The following is a 27,062-nucleotide window of genomic DNA, read 5'->3' on the forward strand; positions in this document are numbered from 1 at the left end:
CAAGCCCTTTAGAGGCTCCCTGCTGCCTGCAAGACAAAGTTCCAGCTCTCCAGCAGGGATTATGAAGCCTTCCTGTGGCTTGCTCCTGCCCACCTTCTTTCCCTAGATGCCTGCCCTCCTCAACACCTTGCTCTTCTCCAAAGTCCTGTACACTTTCACACCACTGCTCCTTTGTCTTACTTTCCCTCTGCCTGGAATATCCTCCCCTCCCCTGCCTGCCTAGTGAACACCACTTAACTTTTGAGACAGTTCAGGAAGAGCTTCTTCTAGAAGATGTTTTCTGATTGCTTTTGTAGAGTAAAATTGCCCCCTCCTTCCTCTGAGACGACACTGCACTCATGATAGAAGCCAGGGTGGGTGTGGGAGGAGCATGATAGGGCACTCTGTGACTTGGCACCTCACCTCCGCATTGTGCATCTTGAGGCTGGGGCCCTGTCTTTCACTTCTGGGTGCCTGGTGCCTCACACAGTGTCTGACACCTGGCGGGTACTCAGTAAATCTTTTCAGTCGGTGCTGAGTGGGAAGGTAGTTATATGGGATGCCCTGGAAGGAGTTTTATTTCCAACCACAGAAAGGCCTTGGGCCGATAACGGGGCTGTGAGACTTAATTTACTCAGAGAAAAGGGTCCTTTCCCTTGCCTCACCAACTGCTTCTTGAGGACCCCTTCTTGCTCTTTGGTGGGTCCCAGGCAGGCAGGGGAGGCAGTGGGAGGCTCTCCTGCAGGCAGAGTGACTGTTACTGGGGAGACTCTTCTTCTAGCTGCAGCTGAAGGAAAACACCTGCAAGAGAAGGGTGAGCTGAGCTGCAAGGGCTGCACTGAGATGGCAGGAGTTTGATGGACACTCTGAGCATTTGGCTCCAAATTACGCATTACCTGGGTCTTGTCCTTTCATTACAGGTTGGATAACTCATACATAGAAAACAAAAAATCCTAGTTCTGCTCTCCCTCACTTCATCTGTGTCCCCAGTAGGTGCCCTATCCCTCCCCTAAAGAAGCTGGACTGCCGCTTGGGATGAATCCTTGGCATCTTTCCTTCCTCCTGTTTGTTCTGGGGGTGGGTGGTGGCAGGACAGGGCCTGGGGCTGGGCTGGGGGCTCCTTTACCTGAGGACTTGGTGTAAACTGCTGGTCTCTGCTGTGGGCGATGCAGGACATGTAAAGCTTCTGGTCCTCAATCTTTTCCACTTCTATGTCCATTACAACCAGAGAGCTCATGGGGATCAAGCTGGGAGAGGAGGCAGCTTAGCCTATCTTTCATGTGAACCTGGCTCCCCATCCCTTCACTCTCTGTGTCCTCTTTCCTCTCTTCATCCCTCCCTGCCTTGAGAACTCATAAGTGGCCCTGGGCTCACGGCCTTTTTGTCAGCTCCCAAAGTTGGACAGCAGAGGCTGTGTCCTGGTCAGGGACTAGAGGAACTGCTTGGGAGTGGGCTGGGGAAGGAGAGTGGCAGGCAGGGCTCCCACACCCCAGTTGCTGAGGATGGCCACTCCCAGGGATGAAAAGGGCTGTGACTTTGGTCAATGCCCCGAAGGCCCGTACTTACTTTTTGAACCTGATGTTGAAGCTTAGTGTGAACAGCCCCTCTCCAGCCAGGAAGGCAGTTTTAGAAAAAGTCTCGTCCATCATGGCTGCGAGGGACCCGCCGTGGGTAAACCTGGGGGTGGGGGTAAGGTGAGGAGCAAGGCCTGGGCTGGGGCCGCTGGGCAGACCCCCTCACTGGGCCTTCCCTCCCTCCTGTGGTGACCCTACCTCTCCCTTTCCCTAGACCCTTCCAAACATAGACCTTCAGCCTCAGGGCAGCCAAATAGGAAAGAAGGAAACAGCTGCATCCCATCTGATCAAACCCGTCAAAATCAACTGAGCTTTTCTGTTTTGCTTCAGCATGCTTTTGGAGCCACTGATACAACTATTTTATTTCATTAAGGAAAAGGTTTTTTTTTCTGATAAAGTTAATAGAAAACATTTTTCTGATTCATTACCTAATTGCTGGCAACAATTGCCATAATTTGGAAGGATGGGCATACACAGGAAATGAAAAAGTCCCTGAACTTTGTGACTCAGTCTTTGAGGCACAACTCTGGGCTGTTTCTCACCTTACCAGTCACTACAGCCAGTGCGGGGCCCACATCTCAAGATAAGTAAATGTGAAACATAACTTATGACCTATCAAGGGCTGGCATGACACACGTCTGTGCAGCGTTGCCACAGAAAGCAGAGAGCCCACTTCAGCAGGCTCCATGCTGAAATTGAGCTGAAATGCTCAAATGCCGCAGACATTTGCTTTATTCAGAATGCACAGAATGGCTGGTCACAGTGGCTCACGCCTGTAATCCCAGCACTTTGGGAGGCCGAGGTGGGCGGATCACTTGAGGTCAGGAGTTCAAGACCAGCTTGGCCAATATGGTGAAACTCTGTCTCTACTAAAAAATACAAAAATTAGACGGTGTGGTGGCAAGTGCCTGTAACTCAGCTACTCGAGAGGCTGAGACATGAGAATCGCTTGAACCTGGTGGATGGAGGTTGCGGTGAGCTGAGATTGCGCCACTGCACTCCAGTCTGGGCAACAGATCAAGACTTTGTCTCAACAAACAAACAAACAAACGAAAAAAACCCATAAAATGTTCATTCTCGCTTATGCAAGCTTCATGTCAGCTACTTCATGGTTGGCTAATTTGGGGAAAATAGAAAGGCACCCAATTTTAGAATTCAATTAACACCAAACAGATTTGAGTCCCTGATTTTCAAAAGCACAGTCCCAATTCTCCATGGAGCCAGATCAGCTGTCCACACTGTACTGCCATGGGTTACCCTCCCGCTCCTGTGACCGGTGGCTTTTCCAGACCCTTCCCTCCCTGCTTCTTTGGTCCCTACCCACCCATTTGGACTCCTTGTCCCACAGCTCACTACCTGTTTGATCTTGAGCAAATTGCTAAACCTTTCTGAGCCTTAGTTTTTCCGCCATGAATTTCACAATTCCGAACTCAGCGGATTAAATAAACAAATGTTTGCAAACAATTTACACACTTCTTTTTTTTTTTTTTTTTTTGAGATGGCGTCTCGCTCTGTCACCTAGGCTGGAGTGCAGTGGCGCGATCTCGGCTCACTGCAACCACCACCTTCCAGGTTCAAGCGATTCTCCTGCCTCAGCCTCCCGAGTAGCCAGGACTACAGGCGCACACCACCACGCCCGGCTGATTTTTGTATTTTTAGTAGAGACGAGGTTTCGCCATGTTGGCCAGGCTGGTCTCAAACTCCTGGCCTCAGGTGATCTGCCTGCCTTGGCCTCCCAAAGTGCTGGGATTACAGGCATGAGCCACCGCGCCCAGCCAGATAATTTACACACTTCTTAAGCACTTCCCTCTCTGCCTCCCAAATTGCTTGAAAGAGGGTAAAAAGAGTTGGTGTCAAAGGACTCGAGACCAACTCTCTCCTCCTTGTCCTCACTGGCCAGCCTGGGGACCCATTGGCCAGTATGTGGATCTACAGAGTAGCTCTTGGCCAGCGAGTAACTCCTCCTTCCCACTCCCCATGGTCTAGGGGCCTCATGGATACTAATCTCTTCTCTAGACCCCCAATCTCTCAATCCACTGACTGCCTCAGTGTTGAATGGTCCTCCTCTGCCTCTTCGGCCTCCCCTCCATCAGCTCCTAAATAAAAGTCAGCCATGCTTCAGAAGGGAGGGCGTCCACGGCCTGGACAAGGCTCTGAGCAATTCACTAGTATCTGCACATCCTAGTGGGAGCAGTGTCCCTGTGGAGGACTCCTTTGGGATGGCCAAAGTGACTGAAGGCTGCAGTTGGCATCCACAGCCTCTGGAGGCCCTGACATCTATTTAGCACTCTGGATTCTATTTAACCCCAGTTAAGCCCCTCTCAGGCTTCAGGACCCTAAAGCCACTCCTGCCCTCTCTTGTCTCTCTTTCCCTTGCAGGAGCTCCAGCACCACCTCCAGCCTTCAGTGACCATCTGGAGCAGGCACAGGGATAGAGGATAAGGGGGACAACTATGGAGTGGAAAGTGGAGTGGAGAAAACAGTGGACTTGGAATCTCACCTGCCAGATCTGACTGTACTGGATCTGACTTTGATTGCGGTGCCGCCATGGGCAAGTTACTTTAGCTGTGTGCACCTCCATTTCCCCATGGGTAGAACATGGGTTTTGGATAGAAGTGTCTGATAGCTGTACTATCAGTTCATGAGCATGTACACATAGGCCCATAATATCATATCTCTGGTCATTCTGGCAGGTAGATATTATTGCCCCAGGTTTCAGGTAAGAAGACTAAAGACCAGGGGTCAAATTGCTTGCTCGGAGTCCCACAGCCAGCAGCAGCCGAGCAGGACAGGAAGTCAGAGTCTAGATTCCAGATCTTGCCCTCTTCCAAGTGTACCACATTCTTCTCAAGGTGGCCTCTCAGGTCTTTGTCTGGAAAATTTTGAGACTTTGATGAGGAGCCCTTATCTGCACATTGGGTATTAGGCCAGATAACCCTGTGTGTCCTTCCAGGCCTGGTATTGTGAGGCTGAAGGCCAGTGCCCCACACTCTCATCCTCACCCCTTAGAGAAAGATGGAGTCTCCAGTGCCAGCCTGGTGGGTGCTGAACTTGCCCTGCTGAGTCAAGCCCAGGAGGCAGCCAAGGTCCTACCAGTGACCTTACCCTGGGGGCCCCTCCAGGTAGGGGCCTGGTTGGAAAAGACAGACCGACTTCTTCTTGGATGGCTGGAAAAAGATGACATACTCAAAGCCTTGTCCTTCCACTTGGATGCACCTGGTGAAGATGCGACAGTCACCTTTGTCTGGGGAGAGATGGGCAGTGTCGCAGCCAGAGAAGGGAGGGCATGGTCCGGATACAGCACCATTTGGTTGAGTCTTGCCTCTGGTACAAGATTAAGGAGAGAGAACCAGAGTACACTGAAGGGGTTGCCTGCCCCTCCACACCTGTGGGTGTTTCTCGTTAGGTAGAACGAGAGACTTGAGAAAAGAAATGAGACACAGAGACAAAGTATAGAGAAAGAAAAGTAGGCCCAGGGGACCGGTGCTCAGCTTACAGAGGACCCGCGCCAGCACCGGTCTCTTGAGTTCCCTCAGTATTTATTGATCATTATCTTTACCATCTTAGAAAAGGGAAGTGGCAGGATAATAGGATCATGGTAGGGAGAAGGTCAGCAGTAAGACATATGAATAAAGATCTCTGTGACATGAACAAGTTTAAGGAAAAGTGCTGTGCCTTGATATGAATATGCAAACATCTCCATAAACCTTTTTAGTGCATAAAGAGCAGCATTGCCGCTAGCACGTCCCACCTTCAGCCCTAAGGTGGTTTTCTCCTTTGTCAGTAAATAGAACATACAATCGGGTTTTACACGGAGATGTTTCATTGCCCAGGGACAGGCAGGAGACAGATGCTATTCTCTATCTCAACTGCCAAGAGGCCTTCTTTCCTCTTATACTAGTCCTCCTCAGCACAGACCCTTCACGGGTGTCAGGCTGGGGGACGATTAGGTCTTTCCCTTCCCAGGAGGCCATGTTTCAGACTATCACATGGGGAGAAACCTTGGACAATACCTAGCTTTCATAGGCAGAGGTCCCTGCAGTGCATGTGTCCCTGGGTACTCGAGATTAAGAGAATGGTGATGACTTTTAACCAGCAAGCTGCCTTGAGGCACTTGTTTAACAAAGCACACCCTGCACAGCCCCAAATCCGTTAAACCTTGAGTCACCACAGCACATGTCTCTTGCAAGGACAAGGTTGGGGGTAGGGTCACAGATTAACAGCATCTCAAATACAGAACAAAATGGAGTCGCTTATGTCTACTCCTTTCTCTATAGACACAGTAATAGTCTGAACTCTCTTTCTTTTCCCCACAGGGCCCCAGGTCCACCCCCAGGGAGCCTTCCCTTTGGGAGCAGGGGCACAATTGCTCTCCTCACAGAGCCTTTCCGTCTTGGGGAGAAACATGCAGGAAGTGCCCTGGCTGAGAATGGAGATAGGATCGGGGCCAGGGCAAGACTTTAAGAGACCATAAGCATTTAAAATTGAAAATGTAATTACTCATGTAACTCACATATAATTCAAAAGAATAATACTAAACAGTAAAATAAGAGCAGAAAAGTTCATCAAAGTTCTGATTTTTTTCCCAAGTTGACTACCACTACTATATCCTTTTTTGTAAGTACCAAATTCTTTAAAAAAAAATTATGTTGGTATCTCTGCTTTGTTTGTGCCATAAACCCAAGGGTAGTCTGTCCGCTGTACCACTCCTTCATCACTAGGCAGGAAGACCACATATATGAGTGAGAGAGACAGGGAGATACACATGCGTGCACGTGCGAGCGTGCACCCACACACGAAGGTGGAAGCTCTATCATTAGGATCCAATAGGTGTTTCAGAAGTGCTGCTCCAGACCCAGCAAAGCAGGGATGGTGTGCAGGGCCTCCAGTGGAAAGGGTGTGGGGTCCAAGGGCTTTCAGGGGGTTGGGGCGGAAGGCTTGGGATGAGGCTTGATAGTTAGGGAGGGGCAGTCAGTGAGAAGTAAGGGCGGGAGCTGGGCTGGCCGTCCTCCAGTGGAGACATGCTTGGCTGGGAGCAAAGGTGGGCCCACCAGGGTGTGCTGCTTCAGATGGGAGGAGGGGAGCTGGAGACCTGAGAGGACACGCGCTGCCTATTGCCTGGGGCTGCAGCATGAGGGATGGAGTTGGACAGCAGGAAGAACTGGGCTGAGAACTGGAAGGTGGTCCGTGAAGTTGCTTCTCAGAGTCTTAGAACACAGGGAAGGGCGGCTGGGGTGTGTGTGCTCATGGTCCTATCCTTACCCGAGGAAACTGCCAGTCCGGATGGGAGCTTGAGTCCTTAGATGTGGTCTCCGTTAGACTTGAAGGAGGGCAGCTTGATCCAGCCGCTAGACTTGGTCTTCTCCAGAAATTCTTGGTCCAGGCTCAGCATGTCCAAACACCAGCTGGCATCGGGAAGAGCATCATCCTTCAAGTCTGTCTTCTCTGGCAAGAATCTTGAGAACTGGGCAGGAAAAATCAGAATGACTAGACAGTGTCCTGGAGTGGGACTGCTGTGTGGACTGAGGACCTCTAAACAGCTGCTCCTGGGTGCTGGGGCTTCTCCATCCCTTCTGCCAGAGTATCGATCCACGGCAAAGGGCCCATCTTCCTTGCAGGGGGTTTGCGGACCCGTATGGGTGATGGGGCCCAGGGATGCTAAAGAGCAAGGGAAGGGCGGGCAGGAAGTGGGGCCAGAGATGATGGGCATGCTGCTCGATGTGGTGCATTACCCCTGTCCTGCTTAAAACATGCGAGCATTTCTTTAAAGTTGACAACTGCTCATGTTAGCCTCACTGTACAGATGGGGAAACTGAGGGAATATGGCCAAGGTTGCCAAGCATGTGAATGTGAGAGCTGGTGGTCGCACTAGACGCTGTCTCCTCTGCAGGGCAGGGCCACAGTTGTTGAGGACCACTCTAGCTCTGCCCACTGCTGTGGGCCTGCCTGGGCAGGGTGGCTCCTTTGAAACATGTTTGGGCCCCCACAGAGGTGTGGTGACGTAAGGAAGTCCTCTGTAGCATCACCTGCTCACACACCAGAAACAACCGTAGGCAGCATGTGAGCTGCTTGTCAATGCCACAGACAGGGTCCTCTGTCTGGAGATACCTCAGCTTTGCTGCAATAGTCTGAGTCCCACAGGAGGAAAGCGATTTGTTGGTGGCCACACAAGATTCAGAGCCAGATGCAGGTCTCCTGGTGGTTTTAGTTTTGAATGGGGGCTACTTGGTATCCCAGAACACCTTCTCTTTGCCAAATCAAATTGCTCCTCCGAACACTGCCCACCTGCCCTGGCCATGGGCTGGGAAGAGGAGATTTGGGGTGCTCCTTAAGCCCTAGGCTTCTGGGAAAACACTGCCCATCTGGCTGAGTTGGGAACTCGCTCACCATGGAGTCTGTGGAGGATCCAAATGCTGAGGCAGGATACGGGGGTCCCCAAGAAGGCCTCTGTGGTGGCCAAGTCTTGCTGCCACCTGGAAGCCTCTCCTTATCATGGCCAAGTGCAAGGATCTGGCCCTGCTTGGATGGAGGGTCTTGGCTGACTCCCAGGGAGTGCTTTCAGCTGCACTTGGGGCCACTTCTCTCCCTTCTGCTGCAGGCTTTCTTTCAGAGCGCTAGGCAAGGCTGGGCTGGCGTGCTGCAACACCCACAGATGCTCAGCGCCTTTAACTGGTCTAAGAGCCCCACCCAGTGCTTGCGGAGGGGCAGATGCTGCTTGGGCATGAAAAGGCAGCAGGACTGGCTTGACTTGCAAAAGGAGTAAACAAGTACATAAACAAATAGTATGGGGTATATAGAGCCTTGGAGAGCTGCCTGGTGGTTCTGAGGGAAAATCCAAGAATATTTCCAGAAGGATAAGGGAAGCCTGTCCCTTGATTGGAGGGTGCTGGTGGAGTGTTTGTGGTATGTGCTCTGCAGTGTACACCAGACTGAAAACTCTGGTATGATTTTGTGACTCAGAAAACCAACTCACAGCCTTAGACACTTCTTTTGTGTGTGTGTGTGTGTGTGTGTGTGTGTGAGAGAGAGAGAGAGAGAGAGACAGACGGAGTTTTGCTCTTGTTGCCCAAGCTAGAGAGCAATGGCACAATCTCGGCTCACTGCAACCCCTGCCTCCGGGTTCAAGTGATTCTCCTGCCTCAGCCTCTGGAGTAGCTGGGATTACAGGCACATACCACCACACACCCAGCTAATTTTTGTATTTTTTTTTTTTTTTTTTTTTACTAAAGATGGGGTTTTGCCATGTTAGCCAGACTGGTCTTGAACTCTTGACCTTAGGTGATCTGCCCACCTCGGCCTCCCAAAGTGCTGGGATTACAGGCGTGAGCCACCACACCCGGCCGACACCTCTTCTTATGTCCCAGACAAGGGTTAGCACAGAAGAGTCTCACCTGCTGGTCTCTGGTTGGGGATAGGAGTTGGGGGTCGGGGAGGGCTTGATGGGGAGGGCAGAAAATAATTTGGGAGGAAACAACTTGGCAGGTATACTCTCACGCTTTGGGAACCCCATGCCCAGGGAGTGGCTGATGTCAGCAGGCAGTGCTGGGAGTGAGGTGAGCGTGGCAGTGAGGCTTTGTGAGTGGGAAGGGACACTCAGCCAACATCTGCAAGGCGGTGGGCTTTATTTGGTGGCATTGTGTCTTCTATTGAATTTAAACTGCCAATTTTCAATTAAGAGTCGCAGTTTTAGCAGCTGGGTGCAGTGGCTCATGCCTGTAATCCCAGTACTTTGGGAGGCCGAGGCGGGCAGATCACGAGGTCAGCAGATCGAGACCATCCTGCCTAACACGGTGAAACCTCGTCTCTACTAAAAATACAAAAAATTAGCTGGGCGTGGTGGTGGGCTCCTGTAGTCCCAGCTACTTGGGAGACTGAGGCAGGAGAATGGCGTGAACCCGGGAGGCGGAGCTTGCAGTGAGCCGAGATCGTGCCACTGCACTCCAGCCTGGGCGACAGAGCAAGACTCTGCCTCAAAAAAAAAAAAAAAAAAAAAGTCCCAGTTTTAAATTGACTAAAATAAAAGCATGCTCTAAAGATCAGGCCTCATGCAGTGGCTCATGGCTGTAACCTTAGCATTTTGGAAGGCCAAGTGAGACCCTGTCTCAAAAAAAAAAAAAAAATCAGACCTGTGCAAAAGTGGAATCATAACAATGATGATGATAATAATAGTTGTGATGATTATGAAATTTTGGCAGATTCCAAAAGATGAAACTGATTTAATGCGGAAATTTAAAAGATTTGGTTCACCCTCTGTATTTTGTTGCCCTAGAAGAAGACTGGAATATAAATATTTCTCCTCACCTCGTGCAAAGGTTTGAATTAAACATCCTCAAGGACTGGGGGAACCAGTTTTTTTTTCTTTTTTAGACAGAGTCTCACTCTTGTTGCCCAGGTGTGCAGTGGTACCATCTCAGCTCACTGCAACCTCTGCCTCCCAGGTTTAAGCAATTCTCCTGCCTCAGCCTCCCAAGCAGCTGGCATTACAGGTGCTTGCTACTACGCCCAGCTAATTTTTGTATTTTTAGTAGAGACGGGGTTTCATCATGTTGGCCAGGTTGGTCTCAAACTCCTGACCTTGGCTGATCTACCTGCCTCGGCCTCCCAAACTGCTGGGATTATAGGCATGCGGCACCACGCCCAGCTGGAACCAGTTTTTTTTTTTTATTGATTCAGGCTCTGGGTCTAAGCAAAGATATTTGAATTGGTTGCCATCCCCAGATAAGTGGGAAGATCTGGCAGCACTCATTTTCAGCCCTGGGCCACAGCCGTTGCTGTAAGGCAGAAATTTAATAATAATAATAATAATAATAATAATAATAAAGTACTACATTCATTCACTCCAAGAAAAGTAACAGACAAGCCTATAAGAAGGTCATAGTGACCTAGTCTGAGAAGTAAAAGCCAAGGCCCAGAATGTGACAAGGCAAAAGTTAAAAAGAAAGGAAGAACAAGTTTTCCTCTGCCTAGCAAGCTCACTTCAAAGACAGTTATAAGATAATGCTGTTCAAGAAGTCGAAACCAAAGGGATAGGCTCCAGACATCCCCTGTCTGGAGCAAGGATGAAGGGAAAAAAAATGGACAAATGTCTGTTTGTATTTAGCCAGTTCTTGTTTTTTTCTTTCCACACAGCTACAAGGCCACCAGCTATGCAAAGACACAAGTTATGCCAAGTCATCAGTTATGCTATAGATTATATGACCTGTCATTATATGATTAACTGCCTCTGTTTTGCTTCTGTAAGCCTGCTTATAAAAATCCTGCTCAGTCTTTGTTCAGTGCTCAGCTTTTTGGATGTGAATTCACTGAGCCAGTGCCTACCTTAAAATAAACATCCTCCTGTTTTTCCATATCTGTCTCTCTGGTCCTCAGTTTACCGCAACAGCTGTAGCTGGCACCCTGTGCCTGTGGCTTGCCCAGGCCTCCCCTGGCACTTGGCGTTCCTTCATTCCCTGGGTCCATCCTTGATCTGGAAGGATGGACTTGAGAAGACAGTATAGAAAAGAAAAATCCTAAGAAGGGTAGGTGAACTGGAGAGAAGTCAGAGGAAAGGCGAGTGGGGAGCAAGAGGGGATCCTCAGGCGACCCTGACAGCTGGGAGCTGGATCCAGCAAGGTGGCCCCAGGAGGAAAGAGCTGTCCTCCTAAGAAGAGTCAGTAGGGCCAGACGTGGTGGCTCACGCCTGTAATCCCAGCACTTTGGGAGACCAAGGTGGGTGGATCACCTGAGGTTGGGAGATCGAGACCAGCCTGACCAACATGGAGAAAACTCGTCTCTACTAAAAATACAAAATTAGTTGGTCATGGTGTCGCATGCCTGTAATCCTAGCTACTTGGGAGGCTGAGGCAGGAGAATCGTTTGAAGCCAGGAGGCGGAGGTTGCGGTGAGTTGAGATCACGCCATTGCACTCTAGCATGGGCAACAAGAGTGAAACTGTCTCAAAAAAAATAAAGAGTCAGTAGGTGGCTAGGTGTAGTGGCTCATGCCTGTAAGTCCAGCACTTTGGGAGGCTGAGGTGGGAGGATCGCTTGAGCCCAGGAGTTCGAGACCAGCCTGGACAACATAGTGAGACCCCAACTCTACAAAAAAGAAAAAAATTAGCTGGGCATAGTGGTGTGTGCCTGTGGTCCCAGCTACTCAGGAGGCTGAGGCAGGAGGATCACTTTAGCCCAGGAGTTTGAGGCAATAGTGAGCCCAGATTGTGCCACTGCACTGCAGCCTAGGTGACAGAGTGAGACCCTGTCTCAATTAAAAGAAAAAAAAAAAGTCGGTAGGTGAACCTGGGAAAGGAAATTGCTGTTTCATTGGCTGAGTGCCACGTGAGCTAGGATGTCACCCAGCGATTTTCCCATGGTGATCCCAGTAGGGTCTGGATATCTTGTTGCCTCCTATGTTGGTTGTTTGACGATTTTTGGTTAAATTGACTTTCAAATATTTACGAAATTATGATTATGTAACTTTTGCTCTCAGCCTTGCCACATACTACAGTTACATTTGTTTCCTGTATCGCTTTATTTTCTTGAGTGGATAATTACCAAGGTTCAGCTGGATGATGTGGTCCAGGGGAAAACAGGAGAAGGGAAGGAGCTGACAACTGGTGGAGGTCAACTTTCACTTCCCTACCAGGAGGCTTTGGCACTGTCTGTGATGCTGCTGAGCCGCTCTAGCTGGATCAAGGGCATGACAGAAGGAAAGAATTAGGGTATTTGAGAAGAACATCCATAACTGATGGTACAACCATGGATGTGGCCCCGAATTAGGCTGGCTGGAGGAGAGTAAAGGAGGTTTCCAAGGCCATCCAGGAAGAGAAAATTAGGATGATTGAGAAAGTGCTCCTTTCCGCCTTTCCAACTCCTCTTCCCAGCATTCCACACATCTTGTGGATGCTTTCTGCAATGTAGAGCCCTTCCTGGATGTGGGTCAAGTGGTCAATCTCCAGGGAGGTGGAAAGGTGCTCAGCTAATACTTTGAATGGGTTTTGTGACAACATGAACTTTAGCCCCAACTCTTCTCCTTCTCTATGAATTTAGCTCAGAGAAAATAAAGAAAATTCACCTCAGAGACAAGAAAGCCCTTCCTCAGGCCTGGAGTCTCCGGAGAAACAATCAGAAAAAAAAGAGGAAGCCAGTGCCGGTTAAGCACAGCTGAGAACTCCTGCTGCGTCTTGGTTTAGCTTACTGCCGGCCTGGTTCATTTCCAGTTTGGGACATGTGGGTGCATGTTGAGTTTGAAAGCTTCTCTTCCTGGGGTATGACCTGTGCCCAGAAGCACATCTTGGGCCTGATCTGCCGGTGGTCCACAGCACAGCCAGCAGTGGTGTGCAGGCAAACATGTAACAGTCTGCCCTGGGGCTGGAGGTGAGGTTGGGGGAGCTCTGATTTGTAGCATTTGCCCATTTCTGCAGTGTAAATATTCCCATGCTGGCTGATTTCTAGCTCTCAATGTGAAGTCACTGTGCAGTTGGGAGGAGGTGAGCCCAATCAGCTTTTGTAAACCAGTAGGACCCGGCTCCAGCAATACCACTGCGTGAGCAATCTCTTTGGCTCACCGTGAAAGAACAGGAGTAACCAAAGCCTTGGTAGGTTCAGCAGATGAGCTCTTGGTTCCAGATCTAAAGTCACTCTCACTTCTCTATCTTTTGGAGTTGGAGTTTCCTTCCCTTGTAAGGCTGACTATGGAGTACTCAGTCTCCCCACCTTGTCCTCTTTGTTGCCCCCTGAACAAATTCACAGGACATGTTTTGTTCAAAGACATTTACTGTTAACCACTGAGAGGAAACATGAAGATGATTGACATTCCCAGAAGTTTCCCAAAGCCCTCCTTGTCTTGGGTGGCCCTGGGAGCCCTTCTCAGATCACCCTGGACATGTGCTGAGCTCCCCTGATGTGGACTGGCTGGCTCCCCATGACATTGTGGGACTCCCAGCACTTTGGACTGGTGCTGTCCGGGCGGATTCCCATCTGGCCATTCTGGATGAGGAAGGACCTTCTCTAGACGTCAGATCCCACCTGAAGATTCAGCTCGCGCAGGTTTACCATGGGCAACTTCTGGAGGGCTCCGTGTCAAACTCCCGCCAAGGCTGCCCTGCCCTCAGGAAAGCTGGGTTCCTTGACCTGCAGAGCTAAGGGTCAGAGACAAGCTGGGCAAGAGCAGCTGTGCATAATAGGGGTGGTGGGCAGACCCAAGGGGACTTGGGGGCAACCCTGGCCTCACTCCATGTGGGAGTTACCATGATATAGGCCCAGCTGCCAGCGTCTCTGCTTTTTCAAGAAAAGCTGGCGCAAATCTAGACTTTTATGTGAAAACTTTTAACTTTTAGATGTCGCAATCGTAATTTATAAAAATACTGCCTGAGCCAAACCAAATGCCTTTGACTGGATCCTATCCTGTGGGCTGCCGGTCCTGCCCCCTAGTTCTCAGCTCATTCCCAGGCCCTCCAGCAGTCTGCTGCCTGTCTGCCCGCCCCAGATCTAGTCTGTGACTCTTCCCAGATTAGCCATTTTTTTCCTGGTTCCCTCTGGGAGGGACCTTCTTGAGATTCATTTTACACCTGGACACCCACAGAGGACTCTTTGAAAAGGAAAGTAATTGTTGCATGTTGAAACTAATGAATCAGCTGGCTCTATGGTACCTTATAGTTTGTGCTTCATCTGGTTTCTAAGGTTTTTGGTCTTTGCTACAGGAGAAAGGTGCCAATGGGCAGCTTTGGGAAAGGCACAAACCCACCCTCAGACCGTCCAGGGCTGGTGAGGACTCACACGACCAGGGAAAAGACTGTCTTGACAAAACATGGGACACAGGATGGGAGCTAAAATAAATGATTACTGAGCGCTCTGCCCAGAGGAACCCTGGGAGGCTGGACTTGAAGGGCCTACTGGGCCATGGCACAGGGACTTTTTTCCTAGGGGAGCCACACAGCTGGTAGGTAGGAGTTGGCTGTGTGGGCAGCTGCCAGTGTGATCAAAGGGCTGATGCGGGGGCGTTCAGCAGGGAACAGAAACAGAAGCTGTGTTGGGACTGAGGGGAAACCCAAGGCCATTCCACAAATGTCAGAGCCCTGACCACTGCTCAACTAGAACTGAGTTCCTATTTGTGAAATGCTAAGGGGCAGCGAGGCACGACCTCCAAGCTCAGAAAGCTGTGGTGACACCCTGAAGGGGCGTGTGTGTGTGTGTGTGAAGGGGCGTGTGTGTGTGCGCGCGCACACATGTGCAATGCGCACATGCCGAGGTGGGGCTCAGAGGCCCTGGCCAGCCTTGTACTGCAATCTTCTCCTCCTCAAATCCAGATCATAGCTTGAGAGGGGATACTTTCAAACTAGTGGGACAGCCACACAGTGCCACTAGTATATCTGCTTTACCAGCTTGGGGTACAAAGTAAGGCCACTTTCCTGTTAAGAAGCATATTAAATGACTGGCACCCGTGACGTCCTGAGCCCCTTTCTCCTCTGAGAACTCTGAAGCAGGGCTGTTCAGGTGCTTGAGCCAGCTCAGGGGCCAAGCTCCTAAGGCTTCCAAATACAGGTGATGTGGACTTCACCAGCTGCTGAGGATGCCCAGGAACCAGCCCCCTCCCTCAAGGTCAGGGACATCCCAGGGGTGAAGTGTGTTCAACACAGGCTAACAGATGGCTATGGAGCAAGTCTCGTGGCCCCAGTAGGGCATTGTCCTTGCTGATAGTCACAGCAGCAGCCGGGACGAGGGTGGGGTGCAGGCAAGTCCTCCTCAGGCCCCAGGAGGCTCCTGAGGGGCTCTTGAGCACTGTCCCTGCAGGGGAGCCTCCCAAGGTTCTCCCCCAGCCACCCCTACCTCTGTGTTCCCCAGACAAAGAGCCCTTTCCCTCTTTGGGCACCTTTCCCTTCCAGATCCCCCGTAGCCACGGTTCTCTACTTCCCCTCTCCCCAGCCAGTTCTTAGGACTCTGTTCAGTCAGCGCTGCCGAGGGCCCCTTCTCAGAATTCTTCCCATTTGAGCCCTGGCAGGAATAATTAGCAATTGAAAAACAGGTTCTTTTTCCCCTGGGGGCTGGTGGAGGATGAGGGAAAACAATGACACTCCATTCTTTGAGTGCCCTGAAAAGATTGGGTCATACTAAACCAGCCTAACCATGGCTTTCCCTCCTGGAAGCTGGGCTGTCTGCTAGTGTGTAGCTCTGAGGCTGTCTTCAGTTCTGTCTATGAAGACACAGAAATAATTCATTGGGAAGTCCTTTCCTTCCTGTGGCTGTGGCTCCTGGCCTTCAGCAGCGCAGGGAAACTCTGGAGTTGTGGCCTCCTTGGAGGGGCACTTCTGCTGCCCACAGCTGGGTACTGGGCACATGGCATGGCCACTGTGCCTTGGTGGCTCCATCAGCTATAACCGCTTCAGTGTAGAGTTTATTGGTGCCAGGGTGAGAGAGAAAGCCTTGCGCTCTCCCCAGCACCCTCTCTTAGCCTGAGCTGGCCTGACTCCTTGGCACTGTGAGCTTTCCTCTCCGCCCCACCTTCAGCAACTGCAGCTCCAGAGTTAACTGGCTCTTTTAGTACATGCACGGGCACATGCAGTCACCTACACTCACATAGATACACTCACACATCCACAGATGTGGATATACACGCTCACACGCATACACCATGCATGCATGCATACTCACACACGTCTATACAATATATACACAGGTGTGCACACACACTCACATACACACAAATACATGCACACTCACACACATACATAAACTCACACACATAAACACAAATGCACATACATGCACATACACACATTCACATGTATATGCTCACTCCCACATTGACTCTATAATACCTGCCACATACAAGCACACACAGACCTTCCAAAGGCTGTGAAGGGAAGGAAGACTGCGTATGTTTCTATGTGGGGGAACCTTGGAATGAGTTTAAGAAATTGTGATGTTGATAGTTATTGTGTCATGCATCGTTCATCATAAAGTTTTGCTTCTCTTTTAAAATGTAGGTATTCTGCCTGGGCTGGGTGGCTCATGCCTGTAATCCCAGCACTTCCGGAGGCTGAGGCAGGAGAATTGCTTGAGCCCTGGAGTTCAAGGATCAGCCTGGGCAACATAGTGAGACCCTCCCATCTCTGTTACAATAAATAAATAAAATAAAATATAAATATTCCTGTGAAGGGTCATAATGTAAGAGTACGTTACATTAGTTTATTATATCATACAATAACATAAAATTAGTTATTGTATTTTACTTCTTAGTTTAAATGGGAACCTAAAAGTAGATTTTGATAAGGAGAAGGGCAAAATGATGGCAAAGGGGACAACCCTGTATCTGAGCTTATGAAAGAGAAATTTTCCCTGGATGCATAATTTTGCCGGGTATCTCGTCCCTGAAAGGGCATGACTGGACCAGACGAACTGACCTAATCATAGGTGAAGCCCCACAGAACCCTCAGACTGAATCTGGAGGTGCCTCCAAGAGCCTTTGGTTCAAGTCCCTCATTGTAAAGAGAAGAAAACTCAAGTTCATTGAGGTTACATGACTTGTCCATCCACCCATCAAGCCTCATGGATGGATTTCCAAAATCCATCTCAATCTGTTTTCTCCTTCACCTATCATCCACATATGAAATCCTAGGAAAGACTCTAATGTTAGGTTATGTGCCTCCTCCTTGGACTAATGTCTGTGGTCAAGGGGGTGGGGAGCTATGATGATCAAAGCTTGTCAAGTGGCCAGGTTTGACTGGCAGTCCTCTCACCCAGCTTGACTCTAAGGGCTTTCTGCCAAGTCAGCATGGTTCTGTTTTCAGAAGACTGTGAGGAAGGGATAGAAGATGACAGATAAGAAAACAACTGGTGTCCATGATTGTATGTTAGCAATAGCCTAGACATTTCTGACCTATTGTCTAGAGATGGATAGGGTAGGGGTGATGGAGGAGGCATGTCCCTATTGTGAAGATTGTGTTTTGGGAAAGAAGGGATGAAACAGAGACAAAATAAGAGAGGGGAGGGGTGAAGGTGGTGTTTCTGGCTAAGGCTCATTTTCAAGTGCTACAGTTCAGTGTTTCAACCCTAGAGTTCCTTAGAAAATTGCTAAAGTTTGCGGGGGGTGTTTTATAAATGAACTGAGCGCTTGGGTGACTTTATGAAAACATTTTTCCTATATTTTAGATTTGGGTGAAGTAGATATTATTCCTGAATCTTGTTTCCGGTACGTTTTCCTTTTGTCACCTTTATCTACACCTGTTGAGATTTTTTTTTTTTTTTTCTGAAGAACAATAATGTATTTCAGAGGCAATCAACAGCCCAAGTGTTGTCTCCTAAATTAGAACATTTATTTCATTTCTATTCCTGCCTCGGCTTGTGTACATTAGGCTAATGTGTAATTAGCGACTACTCTGTAACATCCACTCCAGTCCTTAACACTTTTATTTACTCATTACTTTATTATTCTAGAGGAGTTTTATTCTGATCCTAACATTGACACTACTGATATACCACTATCAAAATTTTCCTTATTATCAAAACTTTATCAATTTTTTTTTTTTCTCCTAGAAACAGGGTCCCACTCTGTCACTAAAGTTAGAGTGCAGTGGTGTGAACATGACTCACTGCAGCTTTGACCTCCTGGACTTAATTGATTCTCCCACCTCAGTCTCCTCAGTAGCTGGGACCACAGGTACATGCCACCATGCTCAGCTAATTTTAAAAATTATTTGTAGAGATGAGATCTTGCTGTGTTGTTCAAGATGGTCTTGGACTCCTGGGCTCAAGCAGTCCTCCCACCTTGGCCTCCTGAAATGTCGGGATTATAGGCGTAAGCCACCATGCCTGGCCTGAAACTTTATCAATTTCTTGATCAGGGTATTATTTTTTATAAAATATAATGTTTTCAAAATTGCAAATTGGAAACTCTGGCCTTAAGTGCAGTGACAAAGGAAATGTCTTTTCCACCTCTGCCTTCTCCAGGATCCGTCACTGACACCATCACACCTTTATGCACTTCTGTGTTGGTCATCGCGGAGGGGTAGTGAATCCTGATGCTGGAAGTTTGGGATGTGAAGCCAGGAGGACCCAGATACAAATCCCAGGTTTGCCTCAACTTCTGCATCTGTAAAATGGGAATAATAAGAGTACCTACTTAATAGAGTAGCTGTGTGATTTTGGGAATTTACTTAAGCCTCACAAAGTTTGCTCACATGTAAATTGAGGCTATCAATAGTATCTAAGGAGTAAAGAAGGTGACCCAAATAATGTGCTTACATAATGCCTAGCAAATTGTAACTGAGTAATAGCTATCACTTTTTTTTCACAATTAATTACTTGTATTGCAGTAGGTTTGAACAACTCAAGAGAAGCGTTATGGGCCAATTCATCTTTTTTTTTTTTTCACTTGCGGATGGATACTGTCTCCTCGTAAACAGCCTCTGTATGTCTTCTTTAACACTGCTGCTCCCAAGTAGGGTAAAAGTCTTGCATTAAATCTATTGCACATATGTTCATGAAAAGGTTAAGGTCAGCTGCCCCTGGAAGTTGACATTCCTGTTTTTGTCCCTCCCCGTCTGCACTTGGCCAGATTGCTATGCTCTGGAAGCACAAGTGTGAGGACTGGGGAGGGCTGGCAGGAGGCGAGTGAACTGCCGCAGTTCAAGGTTGGGCACATGTTCCCAGGGCAGCCAGCAGGGACCTTCATTTTCATTAAAGTCATTCATAATTGTGCATACACTATTTGGGGTGTGAACACTGGTCTAACAGAAGGTGCCCCAAGTTTAGTATATGAGCTGCAAAGCCACCTCCAACCTGTGCAGGTAGGCAACGTGTCATTTCTTACCCTGCTTCAGGGTTGCTCCTCCTGGCCTCCTGTAGGCAGCCCAAGAAGCCAGGAGCCACTAGGGCCAAGGGGGCAGCCCCAGCTCCTCACATGGAAAACAGGGTGGGAGGTTGCTGAGGGGCCCAGGGTGGATGCTGGTGCTGCTGTCACCTCTGCCATGTCTCCAATGGCTCCCTGAGGTGACTGAAGCACATCCTCCACTAAGCCTGTCTTTCTTCCATGGTGATAGCTACCCAAGCACACCCTTGCTTCCATGATGACAGCCACCACTGCTTTCTCAGGATCGGGTGAAGAAGTTCCTCTCCCAAGAGTGAGGCTCACCTCTGGGTGCTCCCAGCAGGAGGGCCTGGGTTCCCACTGCTACGATGCTTAACAGACACAGTTCTTTGGTTGTGGTCACACATGGGCGCTTCTCCTAGTTCAGACTCCGCCACCCAAAGGGACTGAATGGGGCCCATGTTGGAGGTGGGCCACTTCATGGCCCTGACTCGACAAACCCCTTCCCCTTCCAATTCTTGTCCCCTGCTCCTGCCTCTTTCTGCTCTCCTCCCTCCTGCTGCAACTCCCTCACTCCACGTAGGTGCTTCTAGACACATTCCAAAAACTGTGAATCGCTTCTCTTCGCCATCTTTTCTCCTCCTATGGAGACTCTGCTATGTTGCCCAGGCTAGTCTCAAAATCCTGAGCTCAAGCTATCTGCCTGTAGGCCCACCTACTCAGGAGGCTGAGGTAGGAGGATCACTTGAGCCCGAGTGGTTGAGGCTGCAGTGAGCTGTGATTGTGCCATGGCACTCCAGCCTGGGCAACACAGTGTGACCCTGTCTCAAATCCATCCATCCATCCATCCATCCATCCATCCATCCATCCATCCATCCATCCATCCGGAGGAGCTTTTTGGCTTACTAGCTTGTTAAAAAATTAGAGAATTAAGTAAGATTCAGGTCACAATACTTTAAGATTTTAGAGAGTTAAAGGTAAGTGGGATGAGTTTGAAAAAGTTCTGCTGGTGAAGGGAATGTTTAGGAAGGACCTGAGAAGGCAGAAATGGGGAAAAAAAAATATTTTCAAGGTCCCTTGGTTGGGCAATTTTAATTTAAGCAATAAACAATATCTACAAAACATTTAAAACAAAATATCACACACGCGAGATTGATAGTTTCCAGACCACTTAATTTTAACAAGTAAAAGTTTTATTTAGTATCAATACAAATAATATTTTCGGCCGGGCGCGGTGGCTCAAGCCTGTAATCCCAGCACTTTGGGAGGCCGAGACGGGCGGATCACGAGGTCAGGAGATTGAGACCACTCTGGCTAACACGGTGAAACCCCGTCTCTACTAAAAACTATAAAAAACTAGCCGGGCGAGGTGGCGGCGCCTGTAGTCCCAGCTACCCGGGAGGCTGAGGCAGGAGAATGGCGTGAACCCGGGAGGCGGAGCTTGCAGTGAGCTGAGATCCGGCCACAGCACTCCCGCGGGGGTGACAGAGCGAGACTCCGTCTCAAAAAAAAAAAAAAAAAAAAAAAAAGTTTCACATTTTTCTACTAGAAAAATCTTACAGTAGTATCTAAAGCGAGATCAGTGAAATTGAGCATGTCAGTCGCTGTTTTAATTTTGTAACGTGACTGGCAAAGGGCTCCCGGTAGTACAAATGTCAACTCTGCCATCTTCTTATTGTTTGCTTGTACTTGCTTTTTTTTTTTTTGAGATAGGTCTCACTCTGTCACCCAGGCTAGGGTGCAGTGGCGCGATCTCGGCTCACCGTAACCTCCATCTCCTGGGTTCAAGTGATTCTCCTGCCTCAGCCTCCCAAGTACCTGGGACTACAGGTGCCCATCACCATGCCCAGCTAATTTTTGTATTTTTAGTAGAGACAGGGTTTCACCACGTTGGCCAGGCTGGTCTCAAACTCCTGGCCTCAAGTGATCCACCTGCTTCAGCTTCCTGGAGTGCTGGGATTACAGGTGTGAGCCACTGTGCTCAGCCTGTACTTGCAGTTTTAGTATTATCTTTTTTGTTTTTTTAAATAGCTTTGTTTTGATAAAATTCATATAATACACAATTTACACATTTAAAGTGTACAATTCAATGGTTTTTGGTAAATTACAATAACCTTCTGAAGTTGTGGTAAAATATATGTAACATAAAATTCGCCATTTTAACCACTTTTAAGTGTACAATTCAGTGGCAGGAATTACATTCACAATATTGTACAACCATTACCACTATTTCCAAAACGTAATCATCCCAACTCTGTACCTATTAAACAATAATTCCCCATTCCTGCCATTCCCCTGCCCCTGGTAACTTCTAATATATTTTCTGTCTACAATTTTGCTTATTCTAGATATTTCATGTAAATAGACTCACAATATTTGTCCTTTTAAAATCTTATTTCACTAGCATAATGTGTTCAAGGTTAATCCATATTGTAGCATGTATCAGAACTTCATTCCTCTTTATGGCTGAATCATATTCTACTGGATGTATATATCACATTATGTTTATCTGCTCATCTGTAGATAGACATGTGGGCTGTTTCTACCTTTTGGCTATTATGAATAATTCTGCAATGAACACTGAAGTACAACGATTTGTTTGAATCCCTCTTTTCAGTTCCTTTGGGTATAAGCCTACCATTAGAATTGCTGGGTAATTCTGTTTAGCTTTTGGAGGAACTGCCAGAATGGCTGCATCATTTTGCATTCCAACCAGCAATGTATGAGGGTTCCAATCTCTAATTATTATTATTTTTGAGACAGGGTCTTGCTCTGTTGCCCAGGTTGGAGTGCAGTGGCATGTTCATAGCTCACTGCAACCATGAACTTCTGGGCTCAAGCAATCCTTCCACTTCAGCCTCCCAAGTAGCTGGAACTACAGGCAACCGTCACCATGCCAGGCTAATTTTCAAAATTTTTCTTTTGTAGAAATGGGGTCTTGCCATGTTGACCGGGCTGGTCTTGAACTCCTGGTTTCAAGGGATCCTCCCGCCTTGGCCTCCCAAAGTGCTAAGATTACAGGCATGAGTCACCACCCTCAGCCTAATCATTTAAAAATGTACAACTCATTGGCATTTAGTACATTCACAATGTTGTGCAACTACCACCTTTCTCTAGTTTTAAAACTTCTTCATCGCCCTAGAAAAACAGTACTGTAAATAATCACTTAAATTACTTCCTGTTCTCTCCTCCATGCCCACCACCCTCATTCCCCTAGCAAGCACTGTATTAGTCCATTCTCACACTGCTATCAACTGCCCGAGACTGGGTAAATTTCTAAAGGAAAGAGGTTTAACTGACTCACAGTTCTCCATGGCTGGGGAGGACACAGGAGACTTACAATCATGGCAAAAAGGAAAGAAAACACATCCTTCCTGACACAGCAGCAGGAGGGAGAAGTGCTGAGCAAAGCAGGGAAAAGCCCTTTATAAAACCATCAGATCTCATGAGAATGCACTCACTATACCATGATAACAGCATGCGGGAACCACCCCCATGATCTAATCACCTCCCACAAGGTCCTGCCCCCAACACATGGGGATTACAATTTGGATTACAATTCAAGATGAGATTTTGGGTGGGAACACAGCCAAACCATATTAATCACTAATCCACTTTCTGTCTCTATGGAGTTGCCTATTCTAAACATACTATTGTTTTCTTTCACTTAATGTGATTCTTTTCAGGTTTATCCAAGCTGCAGCATGTTTCAGTATTTCATTCCTTTGTATGGCTGAATAATAGTCTATTATGTGTGTGTGTGTGTGTGTGTGTGTGTACCACAATTTGTTTATCCATTCATTCATTAATGGCCTTTTGGGTTGTTTCCACATTTTGGCTATTACAAATAATGCTGTTATAGACACTAGTGTACAAGCTTCTGTGTGGATGTATGTTTCATTTCTCTTGTATTTACACCTAGCAGTGGAATTGCTGGGTCACATGGTAACTTTTTGGGGAACTGCCAAACTTTTCTGTAGCAGCTGCACTATTTTGTATTCACCCAGCAATGTATGAAGTTTCTATTTTTTTTTTATATCCTCCTTGACACTATCTTTAAAAATAAAAAGTTATAAGCCGGGCGCGGTGGCTCAAGCCTGTAATCCCAGCACTTTGGGAGGCCGAGACGGGCGGATCACGAGGTCAGGAGATCGAGACCATCCTGGCTAACACGGTGAAACCCCGTCTCTACTAAAAAACACAAAAAGCTAGCCGGGCGAGGTGGCTGGCGCCTGTAGTCCCAGCTACTCGGGAGGCTGAGGCAGGAGAATGGCTTAAACCCGGGCTGGAGTGCAGTGGCCGGATCTCAGCTCACTGCAACCTGCGCCACACGGGGGGACTCAGTCTCAAGAAAAAAAAAAAAAAAAAAAAAAATTATAGATTAGCCTGGCCAACATGGTGAAACCCCATCTCTGCTAAAGATACACCAAAAAATTAGCCAGGTGTGCTGGTGGGTGCCTGTAATCTCAGTTACTCAGGAGGCTGAGGCAGGAGAATCACTTGAACCCGGGAGGCGGAGGTTGCAGTGAGCCCAGGTCGCGCCATTGCATTCCAACCTAGGCAACAAGAGCGAAACTCCACCTCAAAATAATTATAATAATAAAATAAAAAAATTATAGGCATTTTAGTAGGTGTGATCATTGTGGTTTTGATTTGCATTTTTCTAATGATTAGTGATGTTGAGGATCTTTTCATATACTTGTTAGCCATTTCCATATCTTCTTTGGAGAAATGTCCATTCAAGTTCTTTGCCCATTTTTAAACTGGGTTCTTTGTTGAGTTGTAAGAATTCCTTATATATTCTGAATGCTAACACCTTTTTGGCTGTTTTGGAAGGTCACTGTTGGCAGGCTTCTTCCTACGAGGATTCAGCAGTGAGGAAGCAGAGTATTCGGGGGACAACTGCTTCTTCTGGAGGGGAGAGAATGGGATGGAGTTCAACAGCAGCTCTTTATGTCAGACTTTTAGCAGGATTCGGCTTTATAAATATGCCTAAACAAACAAAATAACAGCAGGTGATTATTTGTCAACTGACTTCAATCTGATGGACTACTCTAAATGGAAAGACATATACAAAAGACGGATTAGATTCATATTTGTCCCTTCAGTCTATCTGTCCACTCTCATTTTGCAGCCAAATTAAGAATCAACTTTTGACTATCACAATACTGTATTACCTCTCCCTGGGTAACCAGGTCCTCACCACTTGGCCATTTCATGGTTCATTACTACTTCCATTAGAGATAGTCAGGGAAATGAAAAGAACTAAAATTACAAGAAAGCCATTTGGCACCTTTATGATATTGAAAGGTTTAGTGAGACAGGAAGTATAAACCACAGCCTGGAATGGAGTTCTTAAATTGACTGTGGATTTAAGTTATTATTTTCCACCTGCTCCTTTTATCCGTCATTCCTGCAAATGCTTCATACTTGAGAGGAAAAATACATTTCTTAAACAAGATACAAAAAGCATTAGCCATAAAGGGAAAAATGTAATAAATGCAACTAAATTGACATTAAAAACTTCTGTTCATAAAGAAGATACCTTAAAGCAAATAAAAGACAACTTACACACCATAAGGAGGTATGTGTGACTTATATATCCAACAAAAAAAATTGTTCTAATATAAAATATACAAAGGATGTCTATAAATCAGTAAGAAAATGAGAAATGAAAAAAAGCTAAACAAACAAAAATTTCACAGAATGGGAAAAAGTATAGTCAATAAATATATGAAGAGACACTCAACCACACAGGTAATCAGAGAAATACAAATCAAGATCACACCGAGAAGTCATTTTATAATCATTTGACTGGCAAAAATAATGAAGTCTGACTTCACTAATTGCTAGAGAAGATGGGAATCTAAAGAATCTCATATATTGCTGGTGGGAGTTTAATTTGGTACAGGCTTAGAAAACAATTTTGCATTCCTCTGTAAAGCTGAACACTCAAATACTCTACCACCTAGAAATCCTATTCCTAAGTATATGCCAAGCTGTTGCCCATGCACACCACCAGGAGACATGAACAAGAATGTTTATAGCAGCCCCGTTTGTAACAGTCAGAGGCCTGTCATCGGAAGAGAGACATTCATTGTGGGATAGTCACACATGGAGTATTACACAGTGGTACAAACAAGTGAACACAGTCAACAACACAGATGAACCTCAGTACTCCTGGGAAGTAACAGGTCATGTGTATGATTTTCCTGAGACAGTCTACACACACATAAGTATAGACATATTTTTCTTATTTATGGCATCACAGTATTTCACCATTTTTTAATGGCACATACATACAATATAGTTTACAGGTGAGCTGTTAGTTCTTTAACCAGTCTCCTATTGATGGATAGCTATGTTTGCCATGTTTTGCCATTTTTGGTTTTTTTGCTATTGCAAATAATGTTGCATGAGTGACACACTCACTGGAACCTGATAGCAATCTAACATATTATAATTTTGCAGTTATTATACCTGTGAGGTAAAGTCCCGGAGGTGGGTTAAAGGACACATCACTTTGTAAATTTTTTTTTTTTTTGAGACAAGGTCAGGCTCTGTCACCCAGGCTGCAGTGCAGAGAGGTGTGATCTCAGCTCACTGCAACCTCTGTCTCCTGGGCTCAAGGGATCCTCCTACCTCAGTCTCCCAAGTAGCTGGGACTACAGGCGCACACCACCACGCCCAGCTAATTTTTTGTGTGTTTTGTAGAAATGGGGTCTTGCCGTGTTGCCAAGGCTGGTCTCGAACTCCTGGGCTCAAGTGATCCTTCCACCTCACCGTACCAAAGTGCTGGGACTACAGGCATGAGCTTCTGCATTGGGCTGTAATTTTGATAGATGTTGGCAACTCACCCTTTACTAGCAATGTATAAGAATATCTTTAACTCGTTCTTTGCATGACAGGGAATTAAGAATTTTTTGGCATGTGTGGGTTATAATACCCAGGCAAAAAACCAAACCAAACCAAAACACCCCCCTGACCCCCACAAAACCCAAATCAACCCACCAACCAACCAAAACTACCAACCCAACCCATCTAAACCCCAAGAAAGAGATAAGACCAGCTTCTTACTTGTTGCCTCTGAGTATAGAGTCTTCTCATCAGCACTCTGAACATTACAGGAAACAAAAAATTTCCTTCCTTCAACTTTATCAAGTTGGCTATTTATCATAACAGCAGAGCAAAGAGGGATAGGTCTGCAGAATAAAAAGAAAAAGGAAAAAAATCAGTTTTTATCTGACTTATGTAACATTAAAAGATGACAAGCACATGACAAGGGGTAGAAATTTATGACACCTGACAATGAGTATTGACTGCCTTAAACAATATATTCCTCAAGGGCTCTGACACCAAGAGCCTCTCAAGCTCCCCTTCTCCCAAGCACCACTGCTCTCAGGTGGCTCCTGGGCTACAGTCCCTGGATGTCTCTCTGGGCTTGTTTCAAAGGGATCATCAGGAATTCCAGCTCTGTGATGGCAGAGACTATCCCATCTGGAGATACACTGCAAAGTCCTAAGGGAGCTGAAATCCTTTAAAGAAGTGAAAACAGGGCCAACAGATGGTCCCAGGCAGCTTCTCTCATTTCTTCTGTCATAATCGACATTACTCATCCAATTCTGAGTAATGGTCACTAGACAGACACCTAATAACAACAAATTGCTGGTAACAGCTTACTGCTCTAAGTCAGTACTGTCCAATAGAACTTTCTGTGATGATACA

General features: G+C 47.2%; 2 protein-coding genes and 1 long non-coding RNA gene across 6 annotated transcripts in view; 1 reads left to right on the top strand and 2 right to left on the bottom strand.

The window, feature by feature from the left end:
- Nucleotides 1-5,028, top strand: part of LOC111543665 — a 29,718-nt gene extending 24,690 nt beyond the window's left edge. The window contains exon 4 of the long non-coding RNA XR_002731931.2: nt 3,933-5,028. This is a non-coding gene — a long non-coding RNA (uncharacterized LOC111543665). The remainder of the gene's footprint in view (nt 1-3,932) is intronic.
- On the bottom strand, nt 737-8,047 carry THEM5 (thioesterase superfamily member 5). Its single transcript, XM_023213751.2, is given in 7 exon segments — nt 737-803; nt 1,125-1,226; nt 1,546-1,656; nt 4,659-4,797; nt 6,816-7,017; nt 7,941-7,978; nt 7,981-8,047. Coding segments are annotated over 7 exon segments (726 nt in total).
- A 10,258-nt stretch (nt 8,048-18,305) lies between these two features.
- The window catches only part of THEM4 (thioesterase superfamily member 4), a 49,936-nt gene continuing 41,179 nt past the window's right edge, over nt 18,306-27,062 (bottom strand). For 2 of the 4 annotated variants that reach the window (XM_023213752.2, XM_023213755.1), the window contains exons 5-6: nt 26,415-26,539; nt 18,306-18,620 (exon numbers count right to left, since the gene is read on the bottom strand). In XM_023213752.2, the coding sequence (XP_023069520.1) occupies nt 18,505-18,620; nt 26,415-26,539 (241 nt within the window). In that variant the 3' untranslated portion in view covers nt 18,306-18,504. Of the gene's footprint in view, nt 18,621-24,021; nt 24,330-26,414; nt 26,540-27,062 lie in introns of those variants that run through there. The other 2 variants (XM_023213753.2, XM_023213754.2) reach the window with 2 other exon arrangements.

The sequence above is a fragment of the Piliocolobus tephrosceles genome, chromosome 1, assembly GCF_002776525.5.
Source record: "Piliocolobus tephrosceles isolate RC106 chromosome 1, ASM277652v3, whole genome shotgun sequence".
Taxonomy (NCBI): Eukaryota; Metazoa; Chordata; class Mammalia; order Primates; family Cercopithecidae; genus Piliocolobus; species Piliocolobus tephrosceles.